The 21,223-nt window shown below is 33.6% G+C and overlaps 2 protein-coding genes across 4 annotated transcripts in view; one reads left to right on the forward strand and one right to left on the reverse strand.

Moving 5' to 3' along the window:
* LOC134244801 (RING finger and SPRY domain-containing protein 1-like) overlaps positions 1 to 21,223 on the reverse strand; it is a 32,870-nt gene that overhangs the window by 4,240 nt on the left and 7,407 nt on the right. The window contains exons 11-12 of the mRNA XM_062727048.1: positions 20,594 to 20,705; positions 1,311 to 1,413 (exon numbers count right to left, since the gene is read on the reverse strand). Coding sequence (XP_062583032.1) covers positions 1,311 to 1,413; positions 20,594 to 20,705 — 215 coding nt within the window. The remainder of the gene's footprint in view (positions 1 to 1,310; positions 1,414 to 20,593; positions 20,706 to 21,223) is intronic.
* LOC134244798 (uncharacterized) lies at positions 4,651 to 14,112 on the forward strand. 3 transcript variants are annotated; one of them, XM_062727042.1, is made up of 3 exons: positions 4,651 to 4,794; positions 5,087 to 5,265; positions 12,091 to 14,112. In XM_062727042.1, the coding sequence occupies exons 2-3, from the start codon at positions 5,214 to 5,216 to the stop codon at positions 13,725 to 13,727; spliced, it is 1,689 nt and encodes a 562-aa protein (XP_062583026.1). In that variant the 5' UTR covers positions 4,651 to 4,794; positions 5,087 to 5,213; the 3' UTR covers positions 13,728 to 14,112. The 3 variants fall into 3 exon arrangements, with proteins under 3 accessions (XP_062583026.1, XP_062583025.1, XP_062583027.1); XM_062727041.1 differs by lacking the exons at positions 4,651 to 4,794; positions 5,087 to 5,265 and adding an exon at positions 7,368 to 7,615; XM_062727043.1 differs by lacking the exons at positions 4,651 to 4,794; positions 5,087 to 5,265 and adding an exon at positions 9,246 to 9,303.

Below are 21,223 nucleotides of genomic sequence, written 5' to 3' on the forward strand. Positions count from 1 at the left end.
ATTGTCTTTACATGAAATGTTTATATTCTAAATAACTAATGCATCATGCCAAAACAAAACTAAATTTAAAACAAGAGGCCCATGGGCCACATCGCTCACCTGACCACTGTGGCTAGGAAAAAGTAGAAATTGGTTTTATTATTGAAAAGTTTAAATCCAGAAGTAAACCTTTGACCAGTTATGGTTTTGCTATTCTTGAGAAGATGATTTTTAAAGAATTTTCCTATATATTTCTATGTAAAACTTTGGTCGGCCATTGTGGCCCCGCCCTACCCCCGGGGGTCATGATTTGAACAAATTTGAATCTACACTACCTGAGGATCCTTCCATATAAATATGATCAATCATGGCTTTGTTATTCTTGAGAAGAAGATTTTTAAAGAATTTTCCTATATATTTCTATGTAAAACTTTGGTTGGCCATTGTGGCCCCATCCTACCCCTGGGGGTCATGATTTGAATAAACTTGAATTTGCACTACCTGAGGATGTTTCTCCATAAGTTTCATTTTTCCTGGCACAGTGGTTCTTGAGAAGAAGATTTTTAAAACATACCACCAAATTTTCATTAATTCCCAATTATTTTCCCTTAAATGAGGGCGTGGCCCTTCATTTGAACAAACTTGAATCCCCTTCACCCAAGGATGCTTTGTGGCAAGTTTGATTGAAATTGGCCCAGCGGTTCTTGAGAAGAAGTCGAAAATGTGAAAAGTTTACAGACAGACAGACAGACGGACAGACAGACAGACAGACAGACGGACAGATGGACGCCGGACAAAATATGATCAGAAAAGCTCACTTGAGCCTTCGGCTCAGGTGGGCTAAAAATATAGCCTATTTTTGACAAGTTTTTTTGCTTATTTGAACAAATTACTATAATCTCTAAAAAGAAATTAATTAATATGTTTTAGATGAGAGTAAATGGTTAAGAATTACACATATCATTAATTTGAAATAAAATTTTGTGAAAAATAATTGTAAAATGACGTGATAGGAATTGTTATTTTGATAAACTATGTTTTTGAAATTCAATCGAAATCGGGGCGTCATAAAATATTTCACCATCTATTTTGTTACGTTTTTCTTATGAAAACTTCCATAAAATAACTTTTTAATTGATTTTGTGTACAGAAGATGATTTATTTAATAAAATCAATCCAATAATGCATAAAATGTGTCAAAATTCACCATATAAACCTCAAGCTCTCATGGGTTCTCTAGAGTTCTCTAGGGTTCTCTACTTAGTGGGATCGTATTAATTCCATGACATTTGGTGTAATTTGTTTCACTGTTATTACTGTAATTCTCAAACCTTGCATGCTGGAACAGTTCATTGTTGGGGGGCAGTCCCTCCCCATTCAGATAGAACACCAGCTCTTGCTTCTCTACATTGAGCAGTAATCCAAGAGTATCACCTACAAACAGACAGACAAAATCAACAAGGTTATCATAGAACACAACTAGTTTATTAGTTATCCAGGTTCAATGAAGGGTGTAAGTGATTTACTCCGGGTTTTATTCCATATACCCTGAGATCGAGGTGTATGGAATATATCCCGGGGTAAATCCCCGTACACCCTTGATTAGACCTGGATAACTATGATGTCCGGATAGGACCATTTGCTAAAGCTCAACATTGCCTTCAGAAAAACACACTGTATTGCTTTCACAACATTGAACAACATATTGTTACGCTAGCACAAGTTCACACAATACGCTCTCGCACTAACACACAATACACTGTCACGCTAACGATTTCGTTCAATACGCTGTCGTGCTACCACGCAACATGCTGTTGTGCGAACACGCTCTAAAGTGACACACCATTGCGCTAACACACAACACGCCTTCACGAGTTGTGTGTTAGCAGGATGACATGTTGTGCAAACTCATATTAGCATGATAGCGTGTTGTGTGTTCGCACGACAGCATGTTGTGCAAACTCATGTTAGCATGACAGCATGTTGTTCAATGTTGCGATGTGTGTGTGTTGAGTTTTGTGTTAGCGTGACGGCATGTTCTGTGTCAGTGCGACAGCATGTTTTTCTAAAAGCAATGTTGAGCTTTAACAAATTTATTTCCTATTCTAAAATTACACTCACAGACCTAAAGCAAACTGAATACCATTTGGTGGTATTTGAAGTGTTACAATACATACTACAATGCATTGTGACTTCATGTTAAATTGCTTTTTGATATTGAGAAACTACCTATGTATTGTGATGTCACATTATTTACCTCCAACTCAAAGTCAGGTGTATGGGTATAAAACAAGTACATTAATGTCAATGGCAATTTCAGTAAAATATCTACAATACTTGGAAAGATGGTTAACTCACTATTAACTGTTTAAGTTATTAGGCTTACAGATAATTAATTGGAACACTAAATGCGTCTTGGAATTAAGAAAGATCAACAAAGACTGGCACCATAACAGACTTAATTAAAAAGATTAGGAATTCCAGAAGTAAAACCGTCTCTTTTATAATTAATACTTTAATCAATTTAAATCATTTTCTCATTCAGTACATGTTTTTGTTTTTATATGAGTTTAAAAATTCCTCATAAAACTGAGGCTATGCACTGCAGAAATAGGACTTTATAACACATCATGTTTACAAACAATTTATCAAAGTGCTTTCTATAAAGCAATGCTTGTAAACTTCTAAATGTTTGTAGATAAGAACTGTCTTCTTCTGAATGATCTCTCTCATATTAAAAGTTTCATATGTAGAATTCAAAAACTCTCAATCACCATATAGGTTCAGAATTGTAATCTGTCAATGAATCAATACAGGTAATACACATTTAAGCCTAGTAAACAAAGAATTTAAAATAATCATGATAATGATTCTACTAAAAAAACAAGAGGCCCATGGGCCACATCGCTCACCAGAAAAACTTTGGCCATGCTGTTCTTTAACAGATGTCCCCTCTTTGTAAAACCAATTGTGACCACGCCCTACCCCTGGGGGTCATGACTTGAACAATTTAGAATCTACACTACCCCAGGATGCTTCATGCTTCCACATAAGTTTCAGATTTTCTAGCCCAGTGGTTCTTGAGAAGAAGATTTTTAAAGTTTTTTCCTACATATTTCTATGTAAAACTTAATTTCCCTATTGTGGCCCCGCCCTACCGCCAGGGGTCATGACTTGAACAATTTAGAATCTACACTACCCCCGGATGCTTCCACATAAGTTTCAGATTTTCTGGCCCAGTGGTTCTTGAGAAGAAGATTTTTAAAGTTTTTTCCTATATATTTCTATGTAAAACTTGGATTCCCTATTGTGGCCCCGCCCTACCCCCGGGGGTCATGATTTGAACAATTTAGAATCTACACTACCCCTGGATGCTACCACATAAGTTTCAGCTTTTCTGGCCCAGTGGTTCTTGAGAAGAAGATTTTCAAAGTTTTTTCCTATATATTTCTATGTAAAACTTGGATTCCCTATAGTGGCCCCACCCTACCCCCGGGGGTCATGATTTGAACAATTTAGAATCTACACTACCCCAGAATGCTACCACATAAGTTTCGGCTTTTCTGGCCCATTGGTTCTTGAGAAGAAGATTTTTAAATGACCCCACCCTATTTTTGTATTTTCTTGATTTTCTCCCCTTGGAAGGGGACTTGGCCCTTGATTCTTACAATTTAAATTCCCTTTCACATAAGGATGCTTTGTACCAAGTATGGTTAACATTGGTTCAGTGGTTTTTGAGAAGAAGTTGAAATTGTGAAAAGTTTACAGACGGACAGACAGACAGCTAGACAGACAGACAGATGGACGGACGACGGACAATGGGTGATCAGAAAAGCTCACTTGAGCTTTCAGCTCAGGTGAGCTAATAAATAATTTTTGTTATCACTGAAAAATTTAACACTTAGTAGTACATTTTCACTAAAAATCTACCTTTTAACAATTTTTGTGCTTTAACTGCAATTTAAATGACCTGACTTTACAATTTAACTAAGGAAACAGTGACGGAATTAGGGAGCTACGGGGTAGATACAGAATGACAGAGATTAAAGCACACCTGGCGTGGAATAGTTTGTCTTTTTTTCTTCAGAAAGTCTACAAATGGTGTACATTGTACACAAAATGCTATTGACTCTTCCCCTGGTTGGTAACTTTAATAACAAGGCACAGGAATGAGTGACAACTGCAGCCATCATCACAGGGGGTAAAACAAATCACAATTTGAAATGTGTATTGTGACTGTTCGCAACTGTACAAAGCATCTAGATTTGTACTTATTAATTACAGAGTCACCGGATTTAGGTTTTTTTTAATGATTTTTAAAATCTGTATTGACTTAATAATAAAGGGGTATTAGTAAATATGAAAAGAATTGGCTGAGATTTGAGTTTCCGAAACATTTCTGACGAGTAGGAATAAATCCCTTCCTTATCTGAGATCAGACTCTACTCCAGTAATATCATGATCACGTCTCTCAAGTGATTAAAATAAAAGAGTTAAAAGAACCAACAATTTCATGAAATCGTCCTAAAACTTTTTTTCAATACACAAGGTCACTCTCATTGGGTGCATTTAACATTTCAGATAGAAACATTTGAGAATGAAGGCTTTGAATCTGAGAACATAATTAGTTTGTTTTCCTTTAATATGAAATCTGATACTTAAAAAAAGTAGTTTTGTAAAATCCAATGTGGCCTGGTGGGGAAAAAAACATATGGTGTTCGAACTGATATACATGTAGTGCATGTAGATTGGAAGAGATTAAACCCAAAAATGGCTATCCCAAAACTTGGAATAAAACTTGATGCATTAAAAATGGTAAGTAGGCAAGAAATTTCCTTTTATCAACTCCTTTCATTTAAAATGGCCATGAAAACATTTTCTTACCAATTACCAATTTAACCCGCCCTATTTGAATTTCAAGATCATTTCTCTGTTTAAATGTTAGATTAAATCCAAGATATTGATATACCAGTCGGTAAAAGAATAACTTGCATTCAAACTGAAATATGAATCCTTTAAAAAAATAAATGTTTAAATTCTTTTTAAATAAAAATGATTTTTGGATATTGAAATATCTTTTCTATGAATTACTTAAATATCACTTCAGGAGTCAAAAAATCCTTTTGTATTGGACTGTCACTGAAATGTAAGGTCGGGATCGCAGAAACATTTGCCGTCTTTAGAACTGGTTGTCACTTCTGCCATTTTTATTTACCGTCTTTGACTGAAGGAAAATGACAGACTTGTCAGGAATCGGACACAACATCCGAAAGTTTTATCAAGTGGGTAAGTCACCAAGAATAGTTCTAATTGGAAGTTTTAAAAATCTCTCTCTTAGTTTAGGACACAAAAATTTTTATGAATTAATTGTACATCTGACCTCTTACTCTCAATAGTAAATAGTAATAGTAGAGTTCTCTTTTTTTCATTTCTAACTCATAATGTAATTTCATTATATTTGCATCAGAAAATATATGACAAGTATGGGAATTTGTTAATTACAACTGATGGGTTCCAATTGTATTGCCTTAATCTGGTGAATCACTTGCAGGTCTGGAGAATTTGTACCCATGTGGTGATCTATCATATTTAGAATTTATCACTTGTACATGAGTCACTATTATCTACCCATGCTATCGGTCAATAATATTATATCGGTATTATAACATATATCAGTTTATCAGTATCCAGATATAGATATGTCAGGTGATATGTAATCTTTAACCGAGATACCCAGGTACAATGTATATGATATACAATGCCAAAAACAATCAAATATAATTCGCATGTTATATTTTAAAGTGTATATGCCTTAAAATGCAAACTTTAGTTTAAAATTTCTCCATTTTTAAAATTCAAACTTAATTAAAATGATACACCTATTTGACCTTTAAATTTTAATAGGTACATTTTTAAAATAAAATTCTTGTAAATTCCACCTTATACATTAGATGGCTATCAGACCTTGTAAAGATAATGTGTATCGGGCTGATCATGGGCTTAGATATAATCCCTTTAACTTTAAATTGGCCCCTGATGCTGCATACGATAGCCCGGGTAGACTAGCTTAGGAAGTCACTCTTAAAATGACAAACTAATTTACATATTTAATGATTAATTTGCTACCCTGCAAAGAAGTTAGGGGGGAATTTATCTAATTTAAATATTTTCATTTAGTATCCTAACAGGGCTATAAATGGTGTTATAAAAAGGAGCCACCTACGGTATTTATCTAACAATGATTCCTGTGAGGAAATGTTGATTGCTAATGTAGACTTAAGATATAAAATGCTTTCATTTAAATTTTTCTGTAAAAAAAAAGATAAAAAATGGTTTCAGTTTAATTCTTCCATAAAAAGTAATTTCTCTTTTACACAAATTTTTCTTGCAAAATGGAAAGTGGATAAAATGGTTTTACATTTTCAATGAAATATAAAGAAACACAAATACAAAGAAAAGTTTATTAACTGTAACACTTTCTTCAATTTTAATAAGTTAGTAATTTCAAATTGAAGTAAATACTTTAGATAGAAGTTGAAAAGTAATTATGAAAAAAAGATATATATGTCAATATTCACTTACTAATCAATGTACAATTGTACTAAAATAAAAAGCCTCCTTTTATTTGTGGAAACATGGAAATTTCATAGAGAAATTGTTATTACAAAGAGAATGTGATATCGATAACTTAAATAATGTTGAGCATATTTATCTTACTCCTTCTACTAATTGTATTACATCCATCGTATAAGATCAAAAACCTTTTTACATGAGTAAATATTTTATGATTTAAGTTGAAATCTAAATTTAAAGGTAATTGTCCAGTCACACATTGCTAATTTAGTTCTGGGGACACCTCGGAGTGTGCAGTTCTAGATTTTATCAGTCCCACGCAGAAGAATATAGCAACCTAACAAATTGTTACATTTAATGAATTGTGCACAGGGATCATCTCCAAATCGGCAACTATTAAAAAGGTCCTTCCTTTTAATAAAAAAAAAAAATTACTGTAGCCATTTCCAAAAAGTTCTCACAAATGATGTTTCCTAAGAGAAGCTTTGTTAATTCTGAGACAATCTGTAGAATAGGACGGTCCATTATAAGACCAGAACTTGCATGTGATGCTAAATAGTAACTACATCTGTTAAGATAGAGCCTGGAAACAGGTAATTCTGGTGAGCTTTAAGAACATGCACCTCTGAAGTTTCAGGTAAACTAAATGCTTATATTGAACACATCCTCCTATGATTTACTGTACATAATGGGATGTTTCTTGATCTCAATAACAACTTTTTAAATGCCAAAATCTTTTTTTTCAATCAAGCAGCCAAAGTTTTAGGTTTTGATGTAGTCCCTACTTTGGAAAAAAGATATATACAGGTCTATCATATTGTCGCTCAAAAGTGTTGAACAATTAAATACTGCAATCATGAATTTAAAACTATGTCTATCAATGGCACTAGCTTCTGTTTGGTCATACATTGGATTCCAGATGTTTTAAACATAAAATTATTTCTAGTCCTAACTAGGAAATAAACAATTGTGAAGGGAACCTTAATACAATAAAAAGTCAAAATGACGATGTCAGAGGCGATGCTATCGGAGAATTCCATCATTTCTCCGATAGAACAGCAAGGTGAGTAAGGATAAATATGATCAGTCTTCAATGTTTAGAACTACAATTTGTTTATGGGAAATAACCCCCCTCTAATTAAAAAAAATTATTTGGTTATTTGAGATAACACAAAGTTCTCAAACATTTTAAACTATGAAAATTTTTTGAAAAATTCCTTTTCAAAAATTGTTTTTTAAATTGACACCCACAGTGAATATATTCGGTGATAAGTAAGACAGAGGGGACGTTTTCCTGCATAACCCACGGTCAATCTTCTGTACATTCCGAGACATAATTTTGATACCAAAAGTATACACAAGTCTACATTTCAATTTTTTGTCTTCTAAAGACAAGGAGACATTTTTTCTTGTGTAACCTGAGGGTCAATCTGATTTACATTTAATGACATCATCTTAATCCAAAACATTCACGCATTGCTTTGTTTCCATATTCTATCCTTTCCCATGATAAAGACCTTGTCAATGAGAGAAAAAAGGGGTAAATAGCTAAGACAAGATTAGTTAGATATGATAAAACCTTAGGGTCATTATTCTGTAAATCCGACAAAATTAAACTTTATTCTTCAAACCAGTTTACCATGACCACTAATAAAAACATTCAGATGAGATGTGATTTTACAAGTTTGTTCCCCTCATTTCTCCCTGTCTATGATTAAATGATAGTCTAGACTTTTTATTTGCTTTTGGATTTTTCTTAGATTTACAGTTTTTCAAAACTAAATCATACAACATGGTGTGTAGGTAGACTAGTAGAAATTCGGGTCATATTTTTATGACAAGTGATGAGTAGAAATCCTTGGGATTATCTGCAGCCTTTCTACATGAGTTGATATTGATTTAATTATCTAGTTTTCACACATTCAGTTATTTTCAATCATGGAACCTATTTTACATGAAGGTAGGTTGCATAATTTCTAATTAATTTATATTTTGAAATTAACTGATTTTTTTTTATACTCAGGCAAATGAAAAAAAAAAAATAAAAATATACAATAAAAACAAAATAACAGATTTGGACTAACAAATGAAAAGTATTTTCAGAATTTATTTAATACCCTTTGATATTGGTAGATGTACCACAGAAACTTTATTAGTATGCCCCAGTTCCCTGTTCCAATTTACTTTATATTGTGAATATAAGTGTTACTTTTAAATACAATAATTAGTTAAGATCTTTTTACATTATGGTTCATTTGAGTATTTCTATGCCTACATAATCCAAAAATACAATTAACACCAAATTTATAAGGATTTAGGATTTAAAAGACATACCATAATCAAAGGGTCTAATGAAATCTGAACAAAGAAAATAACACAAGATTTTTGTTTAAATGTCCCTTAATTCAGAATTAACACAAACCACAAGTCCACTAGTCTACTTGACCTCTGCATTGTGTCCAGTTTTCTTGTCATTCCAAGTTGTATATATTTTACTGATTTGACTTTTATTACATTCATTTATTTCAAAAATGAAAAACACTTTAAAAAGTCTACAAAGCTTTTACACGATGGAGTTGACTATAAAACATAAAAATGGGAATCCTATCTCCCATATAGCCATGGAAAATATTTGATGTGGAATTAATTTTGGTTCAGCTAATTTTTAATTGGATTTATTGGAAGATTTAATTGGATTTTTTTGGAAGATGGGTGACCAGGATGAGTTCCGAGTTGTTGTCAAACAACAAGGTAACAAAAATCAAATATCTCTCCAACTTTTAATTTCCTCTGATATATTCAGAAAAGACACAGTTTGGGCATTTTACGACCTTCTCTTATCCCAAAACTGTCATTTTGTAAAGTTTTATGCTAAAAAAAAAAAAAAAAGAAGAATCTAAATCTTAAAGCAAACTTCTATTAAAACATTTTTTTTTGTATCAGGAAAACAATTCACCATACATATAAATTTTAATAAAAAATGGATTGGAAAAAATATATTCACTTTATAAAATTTGGTAAGTGAAGAAAAAGGGTGTCATTATTTGAAATGCAAGTCACTTTTATTTACATTTTCTATGAATCCTGTTACTGAAAATAAATCAGTTGATAAGAGTACCACAATATTTTGATAATCCAATGGATTTTTTTTTTTCAAAACAATTTTCAGGCATTCCAAATATTGCCTTGCATTTAAATGATGCCAAACATTTTAAAACTATTCATGTAATCACTGTTTCATGTTAATTTGAATCAACTTCATCAAAACAAATGCAAATAGGCTTCCCGATCAATGCTACGAAGAAAAGAGCAATCTTAAACATGAATTGGATGATAATGTTAAGTAAATCCACTGTTTATTTAATGGCTTATCCGATACTTTTCTGGATTATATTTCAGCTCCGAGTTTAGATCATCTAATTGATCTTTATCCGCGAGTTGAAACTTGACATACTCTTCTTAGACACTGTACTTAGATCAATAAACTTTAATACTACTGGAAGTGAATTATCTTCAGTTCCTTGTCTTCTTCTATAATCCTTAAGTCTTGTTATATTTTCTCTGTTCTACTTCACCTATTCTTTGATTTCAAAAACAACAATTCAAATTAAATGACAAAATTGTATAGACCATAACAAGTTACACAACAAAGAAATGATGCAATCTTATTCAAAGTCTGGACTGTAGAGAGCTTTCAATGAGATTTTAGGTAGTTTACAGTTTTCTGATGTAGTACAAAATCCAGGAAGTGATATTAAGGGGGTGCAACATGTTGAGGGGGGTTGGGATTGCCCTGAGACCCCTAAATGGCTCTAGACTAAAACTCTGTTGGAGGCCATGGGGCATAGCCCCAGAAGCTCCTTGATTCTAAAGATTTTGAAGAGAAATTTTGAAATCTGATGAGTGAATTTAGTATTTCTTGTTCTTATGATGAAAAGTATTCCCCAAAAAGTTCCAAAAACCTAAAGTTAAAGTCCTGTGGAATTAAAGTTACAGAACCAAGCTCCTAGAACCTCTGCCTTGCAAGATTATAAAAGATCAAAACCTCTTATTTACAACCTCTTCCTCAATCTTTTTTCTGTTCAAAGAAGAAACCTGAGGCCTGTTCAATAGAGTGATGGTTCGCTAGCACTTGCCAAAATTCCTTATACCTCTAAAAGAAATGTTCGCAAGCACTCGATCGCTCCGTTGAACAGGCCTCTGGTAAAATGAGAAATTTTGAAAAGTTGTAGGGGGATGCCAGGTGTGCCCCTCCACCCCCTTAAATCTGCCACTGAATGGTATATAGAATGCTGAGTAAGGAAGACTCTGTAATACTAAATCACTCTACATAAATCACAAATTAAAACTTTTCCTACGGAAACTGTTTTATTTCTTGAAAAAAAATGTCCCTTAAACATTAAGTTTCATTTTAAAAAACGAAATATTATAACTTATAATATACCATATAACCCTCCAATAATTATAAGACACATTTTAATTGCAATCCTGATTAGAGTTTTCTATTCAATTCTTGCAGTCCTAATCCCCTATTACACATTCATGACAGATTAATGCAAAAAAAAGTAGAAGTAAGTGCATTAACTTATATCTAGGGTTAAATTCGTCAACAAATGTTGAACTTCTCATGAGAAATAGTTTGCAAACTGGTGCATAATCTGTTCATTGTTAGTTATAATGAAAGTCCAGAGGTGGACAGAGCTACTCTGATAATATGAAGGACTAGAACTTGTTAATTATTGGTGTATTTTACGATGGCTCTTAAGGATGGAATTGATGTCAATTATAGTGCAAGTAAGTTGTACTCAAATCTTATGTTAGACAGCTTGTGTGAGAAATCTTTGATTTATGGTTCAAGATATCCAAAACCTCAACTAAAGTAAGAAACAAGATCAATGGGTCAAATGAGATACTCAAAAACTCAAGTGAGATACCCTTTAGCATTACCAAGATTACTGAAAATAAGTGAGATATCAAAAAGTACAGTTCAATGAGAAACCAAAAGACTGTAGAAAAAAAGTAATCTAGGAAAATAATCCTATTTAACCCTAATAACTTTATATCATCAAAATAATGACCCTGCTGTAAAATTCCAAGTGTGTACTCAAAACCCTCCTCTATGATCATATTTCATCAAAACAAGTCATAACCCTAACAGTATAATTAAATTTCCAATTAATTTGATCTTTATGAATTCCTGCCTATGACCTGACTTGATTGTGTGTTCAGAGCTTGGGTCTTTGAGCTTTTGTTTTGGATGGACATCTGAAACCCTTATAATAGGGAGGTTTCTAGACTGACAAAATTAAACATAGAAGAACATTAACAGCTACCAACACCCAGTTCTGACAGAGGCCTTTTGGCTTTTATGTTAGAAGATGAAACATTCTAACAGTTTTAAAATGGATTTAATTTTGCTAAAAGAAGTTCCCTTAAAAAGGTACTTAGGCTAAGTGAAATGTACCATATTCACAGAAGCACAGTTTGTTTTTCTGTACATATACATTATTTTTACTGATTATTTCTTTATCATTTCAGGGAACTTCTTCATCATGGACTCTGAGCAGCTGGTGTCTAATCCGTTCCAGGAAATGCAAAATGACGCCATGGACAGCCAGAAAAAGTCTTCGCTTACAGAGAGATTAGTCAGTGTCAAAAACAATGTCTGTGAGAAGCATTTCTTAATAAAGGCAGAAAAACTCAATAAGGAGCTCTCACATAACATGAAAAAGATTCATGAAAATTCCAGTGAACTCAGATATCAAATTAAACTGTACGATATCAACAAACGGAAGATTGATTTGGAGACCAAACGGCGCATGCAGCCTAAGAAAGACTTTTCATATGATGCTTTCCAGATCAACAATTCAGAGAAAAGACTTGGTGTTTTGAGCGATTGTTATTACTTGGAGAAAAAACAGAAATTTCCAATTCGTGGAAGAAATATGAATGACCTTAATGCTACCCCAACTGTGTCTAGAGCTCGGAACATGTTACGTCAGCAAGAAAAGGAGGATCGTGAAGAAGAAAACAGCACAATATCAGCTCTTAGGCTCTCTACTCCAGGAACACTCTCACTCACTTCTAACAGAACTTCAATTTTTCAGAGGAGAGGGTCTAAGTCTGCCCCTGCCTCCAAAATGTCCGCATCAGTCAGAGGAACATTAAACAGTCAAGACGGTGAATCTGCTAAGCTTCCCTCTATTGACAGACAGAAAACCAAGGACTCTCATGTAAAATTCACTGAGCATGTGCAAACCTCTACTCCTGAAAAACGAGTTCGTCCTCACACACATGGTCCAAGGATAACTCGCCGTCTAAATGCCTGGGACAGTGACGATGATGATGATGATTTTGGATCAACAGACTACATTAACCTTCGCCAGCTTCTCTTTGGCGCTGAAGGCAAGACAAACTCAAATGGATCAAGTGGAACCCCTAGAACACTCACTCGAGAAAGCTCAAGATCTGTGCCCAACTTACGACGAACAACTGGTTCTAAAGTGACACAAGAATCTCTTCGAGCAGAGCGTAGGCAGATTGACAAGAAAATCAACAAATTTTTCGAAAGCTTGAATGATGAAATCTCCAGTGAGGAAAGTGAGGAGGAACCAGAACCGGAGCCAGAGAAAGAGAAGAAGGTACCGGCCCTAGCCAAGGCTGCGGTGCTTCTGAACATCTTCTCCAAGGCCGCCCCTGTAGAGGAAAACCCGTTCCTGAAGGCGAAAATCGAGCGCGAGGTGAGCAAAGACACAGGAAAAGCCGAGCTCGATCGATCCACAAGTTCTCGCTCAACACGCTCCAACAAATCAGCTACTAAGGACGAAAATACAACCAAGAAAAATTTGTGGAAGTTTATAAAAACCAACGTGAATAATGGCAAGATCCATCGCTGCAATTCCCCCAGTCAAATCATTCTGCAGCAGATGACTCACCTGGATCTTACTCATAACGAGGTTTCACGAGTGCCTCTGCACTCAGCAAGTCGAGCTCTGAGACACACACCCACATTCAAAATGAGAAAGGTCGTGGAGAAACTTATGAAGAGTCGAACAAAGTTCCAACAACAAGAAGTTGACTTTTTACGACAACAGTTGGAAATGGGTGAAAATATCTCGGAAATTCAAACTCAACCCAATCCCGGAGTTCCTGGATTTCAGTCAATAGTTACCTGATCTATAAATAGATCTGTTGAACTGTGTGGAATCTCAGTTAAATTCAAAGAATTCTGTGGATGTACACTTGAGAGAGTATTGTGTTATACACTGTGGATGAATGTCTTGTGACTGTGACTGAATTTTATGAATGCGTTTCTTGGATTTAACATGACACGTGTTACATTCAGGGTGATGATTTGTAAATATAGTTGGAATACATATTTTTACAATTATTGATCAAACTCGAAATTTGAAATATTTTCAAAAGCCATTGGTTAGCCAGAGGTTTTAATACATATGAAATCATTTCATTTTGATATTACACATCTAAAATATTAATTTTAACCACATTTCCATTCCTCTAATATTGAAAAATTAATAATAAATAAGTTTTACAGTATATATATTTTGAATTATATACTTACAGATTACCGTTATTAATTTCAATATTGTGTTTTATTACAATATAACTGTATCATTTCTTCAATACAGTATAAATAAAAAATGAAGATTTTCTTTACCGATTTGAATTTTTGTTTATTACAGTCATCGCAGTATACTGTAAAAGTAGAAATATTCGTTGGGGATTAAATTTCGTTTACATGTATTTCGTTGTTAACAATTATCAATGAAATTAAATCCCACACGAAATTTTATATTATAAATTGAATAGGGTTACTCTCAAAACAACGAAATTAAATGCCTACAAAACTATTTTTGATGACAAATCAACGAAATTTTATCCCCACGAAAATTTGTGCTTCTACAGTATATCTACTTAATGAGTCTCAAAAAGAAATATAGTCTAATGTCTATGAAAAGACCACCTTTGAGAAGCTTTTAAGTGGCCAATTTAGACAAGTACCGGTAGCTGCTAATTCCAGATTGCCCTTGAAATAGCCAGTCAAGCTACTAAATGTACTTTAAATAACTTTTTATTCGTGAGAACATAATTTTCTCATAATTACACGAGATAATGTGCTCACAAAAATCTTACTCTCAACCAGTTATATATTCATACAAGTATTGTTAAAGATTATATAGAGCCATACCAGGTTAAGCATGATATGTGAATTTTTTTTTCACAATTAAAGAGTAAACGACTGTCTCATGAAAATTAGGTGTCATGAAAATAACCTGATCTACAGTACACAGGTCTTTCAAAGATAAAATTAGATCGAACAAGTGTCTGGATATGAAGTTTCCAAAGGCTAGAACCTTATGTTAACTCTATCAAGGGTCTTATGAGTCTAAAAGCTGTGTAAAAATATCACTAAAATTTTCAACCAAAATTATGAAACAAATCTTTTTAAATGAATGTTATTCAGTTGAGGATTGCTTAATTTTCTTGAATGCATGCCCAAGAATTTAAGATTTAAACCAGTGAAGATTACTCGCATAGTCTAGCTTCTGATTCAATGAGAAGGAAAAAAACAATGGGAATTTTGTTAAATTCAAAATGAATTACCAATTTAACAGAGAACAAACACAATGTAAAAGTTAAATTTGAACTTGAGATGGCCCTTGGAGATCAAAAAGTTTAATTACCAGACAATGAAAAGTTCTTATTTTCCAGCAAAATTAAATGAGTCATACAATGTTAATTCCTGGACAACATCCATAAAATCCGACCAAGTGAATAAATCCATATGGATTAACATATGTAAAAATTAAAATTCTTGTACAGGTGTCAATCAGACAAACTTGTCCTCTTAAGAAGCTTACAGCCCATACAAACATGTCTGTCCAATAGAACATACAAAAGACTTACAAACCATACCATATTGCTTTCATATCTGTATTTTCCAAAATTACGCTCAACAACAATACATGTATCACAATACATTTTTTCAACACCAGTATTGATCATGTGCCACCAGAAATACATGAAGGCAAAATGCTCATGTATCAGAGTTAAGATTTTGATAGAACTGCATTCAAGTTTTTTTGTTTCTGATATACTGTAAACCAACTTTTATTCGCGACAACATTATTTCGTGATTTTCCGGGAAGAAACTAGTTTGCGTCAATTTATTTTCGCGATCAAGCCTTTTTTTAAATCTGTTGTTAACAGAAAAAGAAACTTTAAGGACCGTTCGCGGCGAGAAATATTTGCGATGACGAGGCTCTTGCGAATCTCGCGAAAATTTCTCGCATGCAAATAAAAGTTGGTTTACAGTAATTTTATAGAATTTTAAAATTAAGAAGAGCATCAAAAGGTCTTGTCACAAGAAATACACATATGAAATATGAAAGCCTTAGTACAAACTTTTCAAATGATATGGCTATGGTAAAAGTATTAAAAGTGGGTCAAACTCTAAGGTCAAGGCTAACAGGTAAAAATATATTTTCTCAAGAAAAAGTCTTGTCTTGATGAATACCATTAGCTGCAATAATGTAGCCCTCTCCGATTTTTTTAATCTGATGTTTGCAGCTAAATACTCATGTGAAGTATGAAAGCCATAGCACTAACTCTTCAAAAGTTATGACCAATGTGAAAGTTTGCTTATTTTTTGACAATGTGGATCAAACACTAAGGTCAAGAGGTCAAATAAATTGGTACCAAAAGAAGATCTTGTTGCAAGAAAGGCACAAGTGAAATATGAAGGACATGGCTCTAACTATCAAAAGTTATGGACAAAGTTAAAGCTTTTGCAGACAAACAGACAGACAGGATGGACAGGACAAAAACTATAATGTACTCCTGAATCTTCTATTGTGGGGGCATAAAAACTGTTTTTCTTTTCTTTTGAAAAATGAATTTGTACTTGTATGTCATTTTTCCACCTGTTTTGGTTACAAAAGTTAGTAAACTAAGCTTGATCTCTATAACTTTTAATTGATGAATCATAATCTGGTTGACAAGTCAGCGTAGAGTCAGGGTTTGAGAGCCAGCCACACAGGCTTTGTTGTTATGGAAAAACCAAATTAAAGTTATACAAATGTTAATCAAATCACAGAGTGCAGATAATCCGATGTAAATCAGGCCGCTAGAACGATATTTAAAGCTCTACTGGAGAAGCGGTCTCAGACATTTAAATTCATATTCCAATCCCATCTTCAATCAGCCATGTATATCAGACGAAGTCAGGTAAATAAAAACAATTGTCACGTCCCATCTGATCCGGGTCCGATATTGTCCAAGCTGAATCTGCCGAGATTACAGGAGATAAATTGACGTGAATGACTTCTAGTGGGCCGTAATAATGTACAGACAAGAGAACCTCCAACTGCCAATATAATTGTGACTTGCAATATTTTCTTTGGACTCCAGACAATCTTTAACCTATTCAGGCACCAAGTTTTAAGAGTCATCATTACGTCAAAAAATAATTATTCATTACAAAACTACAGTTTAATGCTCTATAAACTTTTTTTGCAAGATAAGGATTTTAAGAAATCTGGCTAGAATATTCTTGGCACCCAATGAGATTCATTTATGGATTTCAAGAATAAGAAGTCAAAAAATGAGGATGAATCTGAATCTACATTAATATTTAAATTCATTAGAAAATAATTAAGAGATATTATTCAAATCATGACACAAAGTTAAATAAATTATCACAATTTAAATCTTCAAACTTGTTACATATATTCATTACGTCCAGTGTACAAAAGGTTAATTCATTTGCCTTAACTTGAAGGTTTACAATTATATTTTAAACCATAAAAAAAATATTCAAGAGGTACCCATTATCAAATGCTTAAAATATTTATAATTAGAAACAATGAGCTATTTATATTTTTTCCTATTGTTTAAAATCAGATAAGATAGCCATCAATAATGTCTATGTATTTTAAACATTACAACAATACATAAGGCATCAACATTTAATAATGTCAAATGATTAAATTATTGCTACCTCTGCACTATTAATCAATTTTAGTGAGATTTTCTATCTAGAAATTATTTCATTTCATATCAACTTTATTATGCAAATTTTCTGTATAATGAAAAAATCTAAAATATCACTATCTGCAACATAAAGTTGAAAATAAAGTCACTTGGTCAAGTGTTCTGAAGTCTATATCTTTAATGTATGGTGCTCTCAATAAAATTTATAAAGATACCAATAGTATGAGGGTTTAATCAAGTTGATATTTACTGTGTAGTAGTTTTAAAACTCTATATTGAATGATTTAAGAAGCATAACTCTCTTTCATTTCGAGTCCTCAAAGTAAAAATATTAAACCAATATTTAAATGTCAGACATAAGCTTAGTGTACAGTTTTATTTACTTTTAAAATTTATTTTCATTAGACTCCTTCTGAAAATACTTTAAAATGATAAAATTATTAACATTTTAGTGGCCAAATTGATGCTTTTTCATTAACCTAGATATCATTTCAGTGACCTTCACCTTGAGAAAGGATCTTGAGTCAAGGCCTTTTCATGACCTAAATGGACAACACATACTCAAGTTACTATCCATTCTAATCATAGCTCTCAAGTAATGCCACAGACTTGATTTTGTGATAGACAAACAGAACATAAAGATATCCAGATATGTCTTCAGGGGAGACAAAATGCTGAATGTGTTAGTGATATAAGCATTACAATACACAGGTTTTGCAAATCACTGGTCTATCTGTATCACAATTAAGTCTTTATAGTCAATTCCAGTGGTGGATCCAGAAGTTCATGTTGGGGGGTTTTGAGGCCCAAAGGGCCGAAGGGGGAGGGCATGGGAGGGGGTGTCCCCCTCCCATAGGTGGGGGTTCGGGGGGCCTCCCCCGAGAAAATTTTGTTTAAAATGGTTCTAAATGGTGCATTTTCCAGCATTTTGGGGGTACTTTTTGTAGCTTTTTTAAAGACCGATCATCACAAATTTTTAATAAAATGTTTTCAATTTAATTTAACTTTAACACAAGACTTTAGACTTTGCTTTAAAAAAATGTTAAATCTGACAATTTTAGGAATGCAAGCAGTTGCTTCAAGTTGTCTTAGTTTACTTTAAATGCACCTACAATTAATTTAGTCCTATGTCAAGCTGACTTCCAAGATACAACTAATATACCAATCTAAATTTTTAAACACTAAAAAAATTGAATTCTTTTCAGAATCCCTAACTTGTGCTTTTCAACTTACTTGAGTATATTAACTGTCAATATGATTTGGAATATAAACACATGTGTACAATTAATGAAATTTCAAACTGTCTTAACTGAAGAAAAAATTTACATAAACTGGAGAATCTGTCAAAACTAGACGGGTTTGCTAAGCCAACCTGGTTTTGTAAAAAAATTATATTAATTTAAATTTTAAAACGGTAAAAAAAACCCTGAATAATAGTGTATTCTTAGTTTAAAAAACATGCATTTTATCAGCAAAAGAATATTACTGAGCAGCACCGTAACTTTGCAGTTTTCTATATTGTTGGGACAGGTGTAGCATAATATTTTGATACCGCGATATATTGAACCCGGGTTCAAAATATCGCATAATATTTTGAACCCGGGTTCACTTTTTCGCTGCGATATATTGAACCCCCTTATAAAATATTGAATCCCTACCTTTTTCATTTGAGAGATAGGGGGTTCAAAATATTATGGCCATAAAATATTGAGTCCCCCTGCCCATTTAATTTTACAGGGAGGGGGGTTCAAAATATTATGGCCATAAAATATTGAGTCCCCCTGTCCTTTGAATTTATGAAGGAGGGGGTTCAAAATATTATGGCCATAATATTTTGAACCCCCCCCTCCCTGTAAATTTAAATGGGTAGGGGACTCGATATTTTATGGCCATAATATTTTGAAACCCCCCCCACCCTCTTAAATTTAAAGGACAGGGGGGGTCAATATTTTATGGCCATATTTTGAACCCCCCTCCCTCATAAATTAAAAGGACAGGGGGGTTTTCAATATTTTATGGCAATAATATTTTGAACCCCCCTCCCTGTAAAATTAAAAGGGCAGGGGTATCAATATTTTATGGCAATAATATTTTGAACCCCCTACTTCTGAAATTAAAAGGGCAGGGGGACTCAATATTTTATGGCCATAATATTTTGAACCCCCACCCTCTTAAATTTAAAGGACGGGGGGGGGGGGGTTTCAATATTTTATGGCCATATTTTGAACCCCCCTTCCTCATAAATTAAAAGGACAGGGGGGGTTCAATATTTTATGGCAGTAATATTTTGAACCCCCCTCCCTGTAAAATTAAAAGGGCAGGGGTATCGATATTTTATGGCCATAATATTTTGAACCCCCTACCTCTGAAATTAAAAGGGCAGGGGGACTCAATATTTTATGGCCATAATATTTTGAACCTCGGGTTCAATATTTTATAGAGGGGTTCAATATTTCGCAGCGATATTTTGAACCCGGGTTCAAAATATCGTGGGGTTCAATATATTATATGACACCGGTACCTGATTACATTGTACTGTGACCTTGTGACTTCACTAGATGCACAGACTACCCGATATCTGAGGCAATGTCTCTGTTGATTACCTTTGCATTGTGTGCGTTCAAGCGGAAAGTGATTTCCTGTTATGTAGTGGATGTATATTTCATAGTTGTACAAACAAGGGTTCATGTTTATTAGAGTCTTATCAATGCAACAAAAGGATAAAATGACACTTGTAAAAAAAATAAAATCGATGAGCGGGGGGGTTTTCCCGAACCCCCCCAAACCCCCCTGAATCCGCCCTTGAATTCATCTTTTTTTTCACTATAAAGACCTATGTGTCATATTACTTTCTGTCAATTCTTTATATATCCTGGTAATTGTTTTAGCCTACATAAAATCATAAAATTAATTTTCATGAACTTTATATTGTTTGAAAAAGTATATGTGGAAATGCACAAATTCATGCAATATAAAAGAGTTATAATAAATATTCATTTTCCAAACTCGTCATTGAGGAAGACCTTACCAGCTTTCCAGCAAGGCAGTGTTATTGGTCGACTCTCAGACTTGAACCATATCAGCTGCCGACACCCGTCATATGAAATGGAATACTCATCATCCCCAATACCATAACCTTCCTGAAAAAATAAATTCAACTTATATCTAAGTATTCATCACTACCAATAAAGAACTTTTAGAAAAATTCAACTTAAATCTAAGTTCCGCATACCATGATACACTTACTGGTAATTTTGTACACCAAATATTCAAAAGTAGAAAAGAAAATTTCAAAGAATTAATGCAATTTTATTATATGGTTAAAAGAGGTCAATGCCTGTTTATTAAATGATTAATAGAGCCCCATCCTAATACCAAATGCAATGGTTTTCCCAATTTTGGTACAGGCCTTAATGCTTATCATAATCAAGCAAACAGTTTGAGTGCTTTTAACATCCAGGAATACATGAGATTTTTGAAGAATGCATTCATGTTGATGGTTTTAGGCTCCATCCCTTAATGCCCTTTAAATGCACTACGACTGACAAAAACAAAACAAGCTAATTCAGAGAATTTGTGTCCCCGCTTATGTCCCCCCCCTTAGGGAAAAAGTAAACCATGCACAGTTTGGGAGGAAGGGGGGGGGGGGGGGGGGAGT

This window comes from Saccostrea cucullata, unplaced genomic scaffold (genome assembly GCF_032062105.1).
Source record: "Saccostrea cucullata isolate Sc308-1 unplaced genomic scaffold, CSIRO_AGI_Scuc_v1 ctg249, whole genome shotgun sequence".
In the NCBI taxonomy this organism is placed as follows: Eukaryota; Metazoa; Mollusca; class Bivalvia; order Ostreida; family Ostreidae; genus Saccostrea; species Saccostrea cuccullata.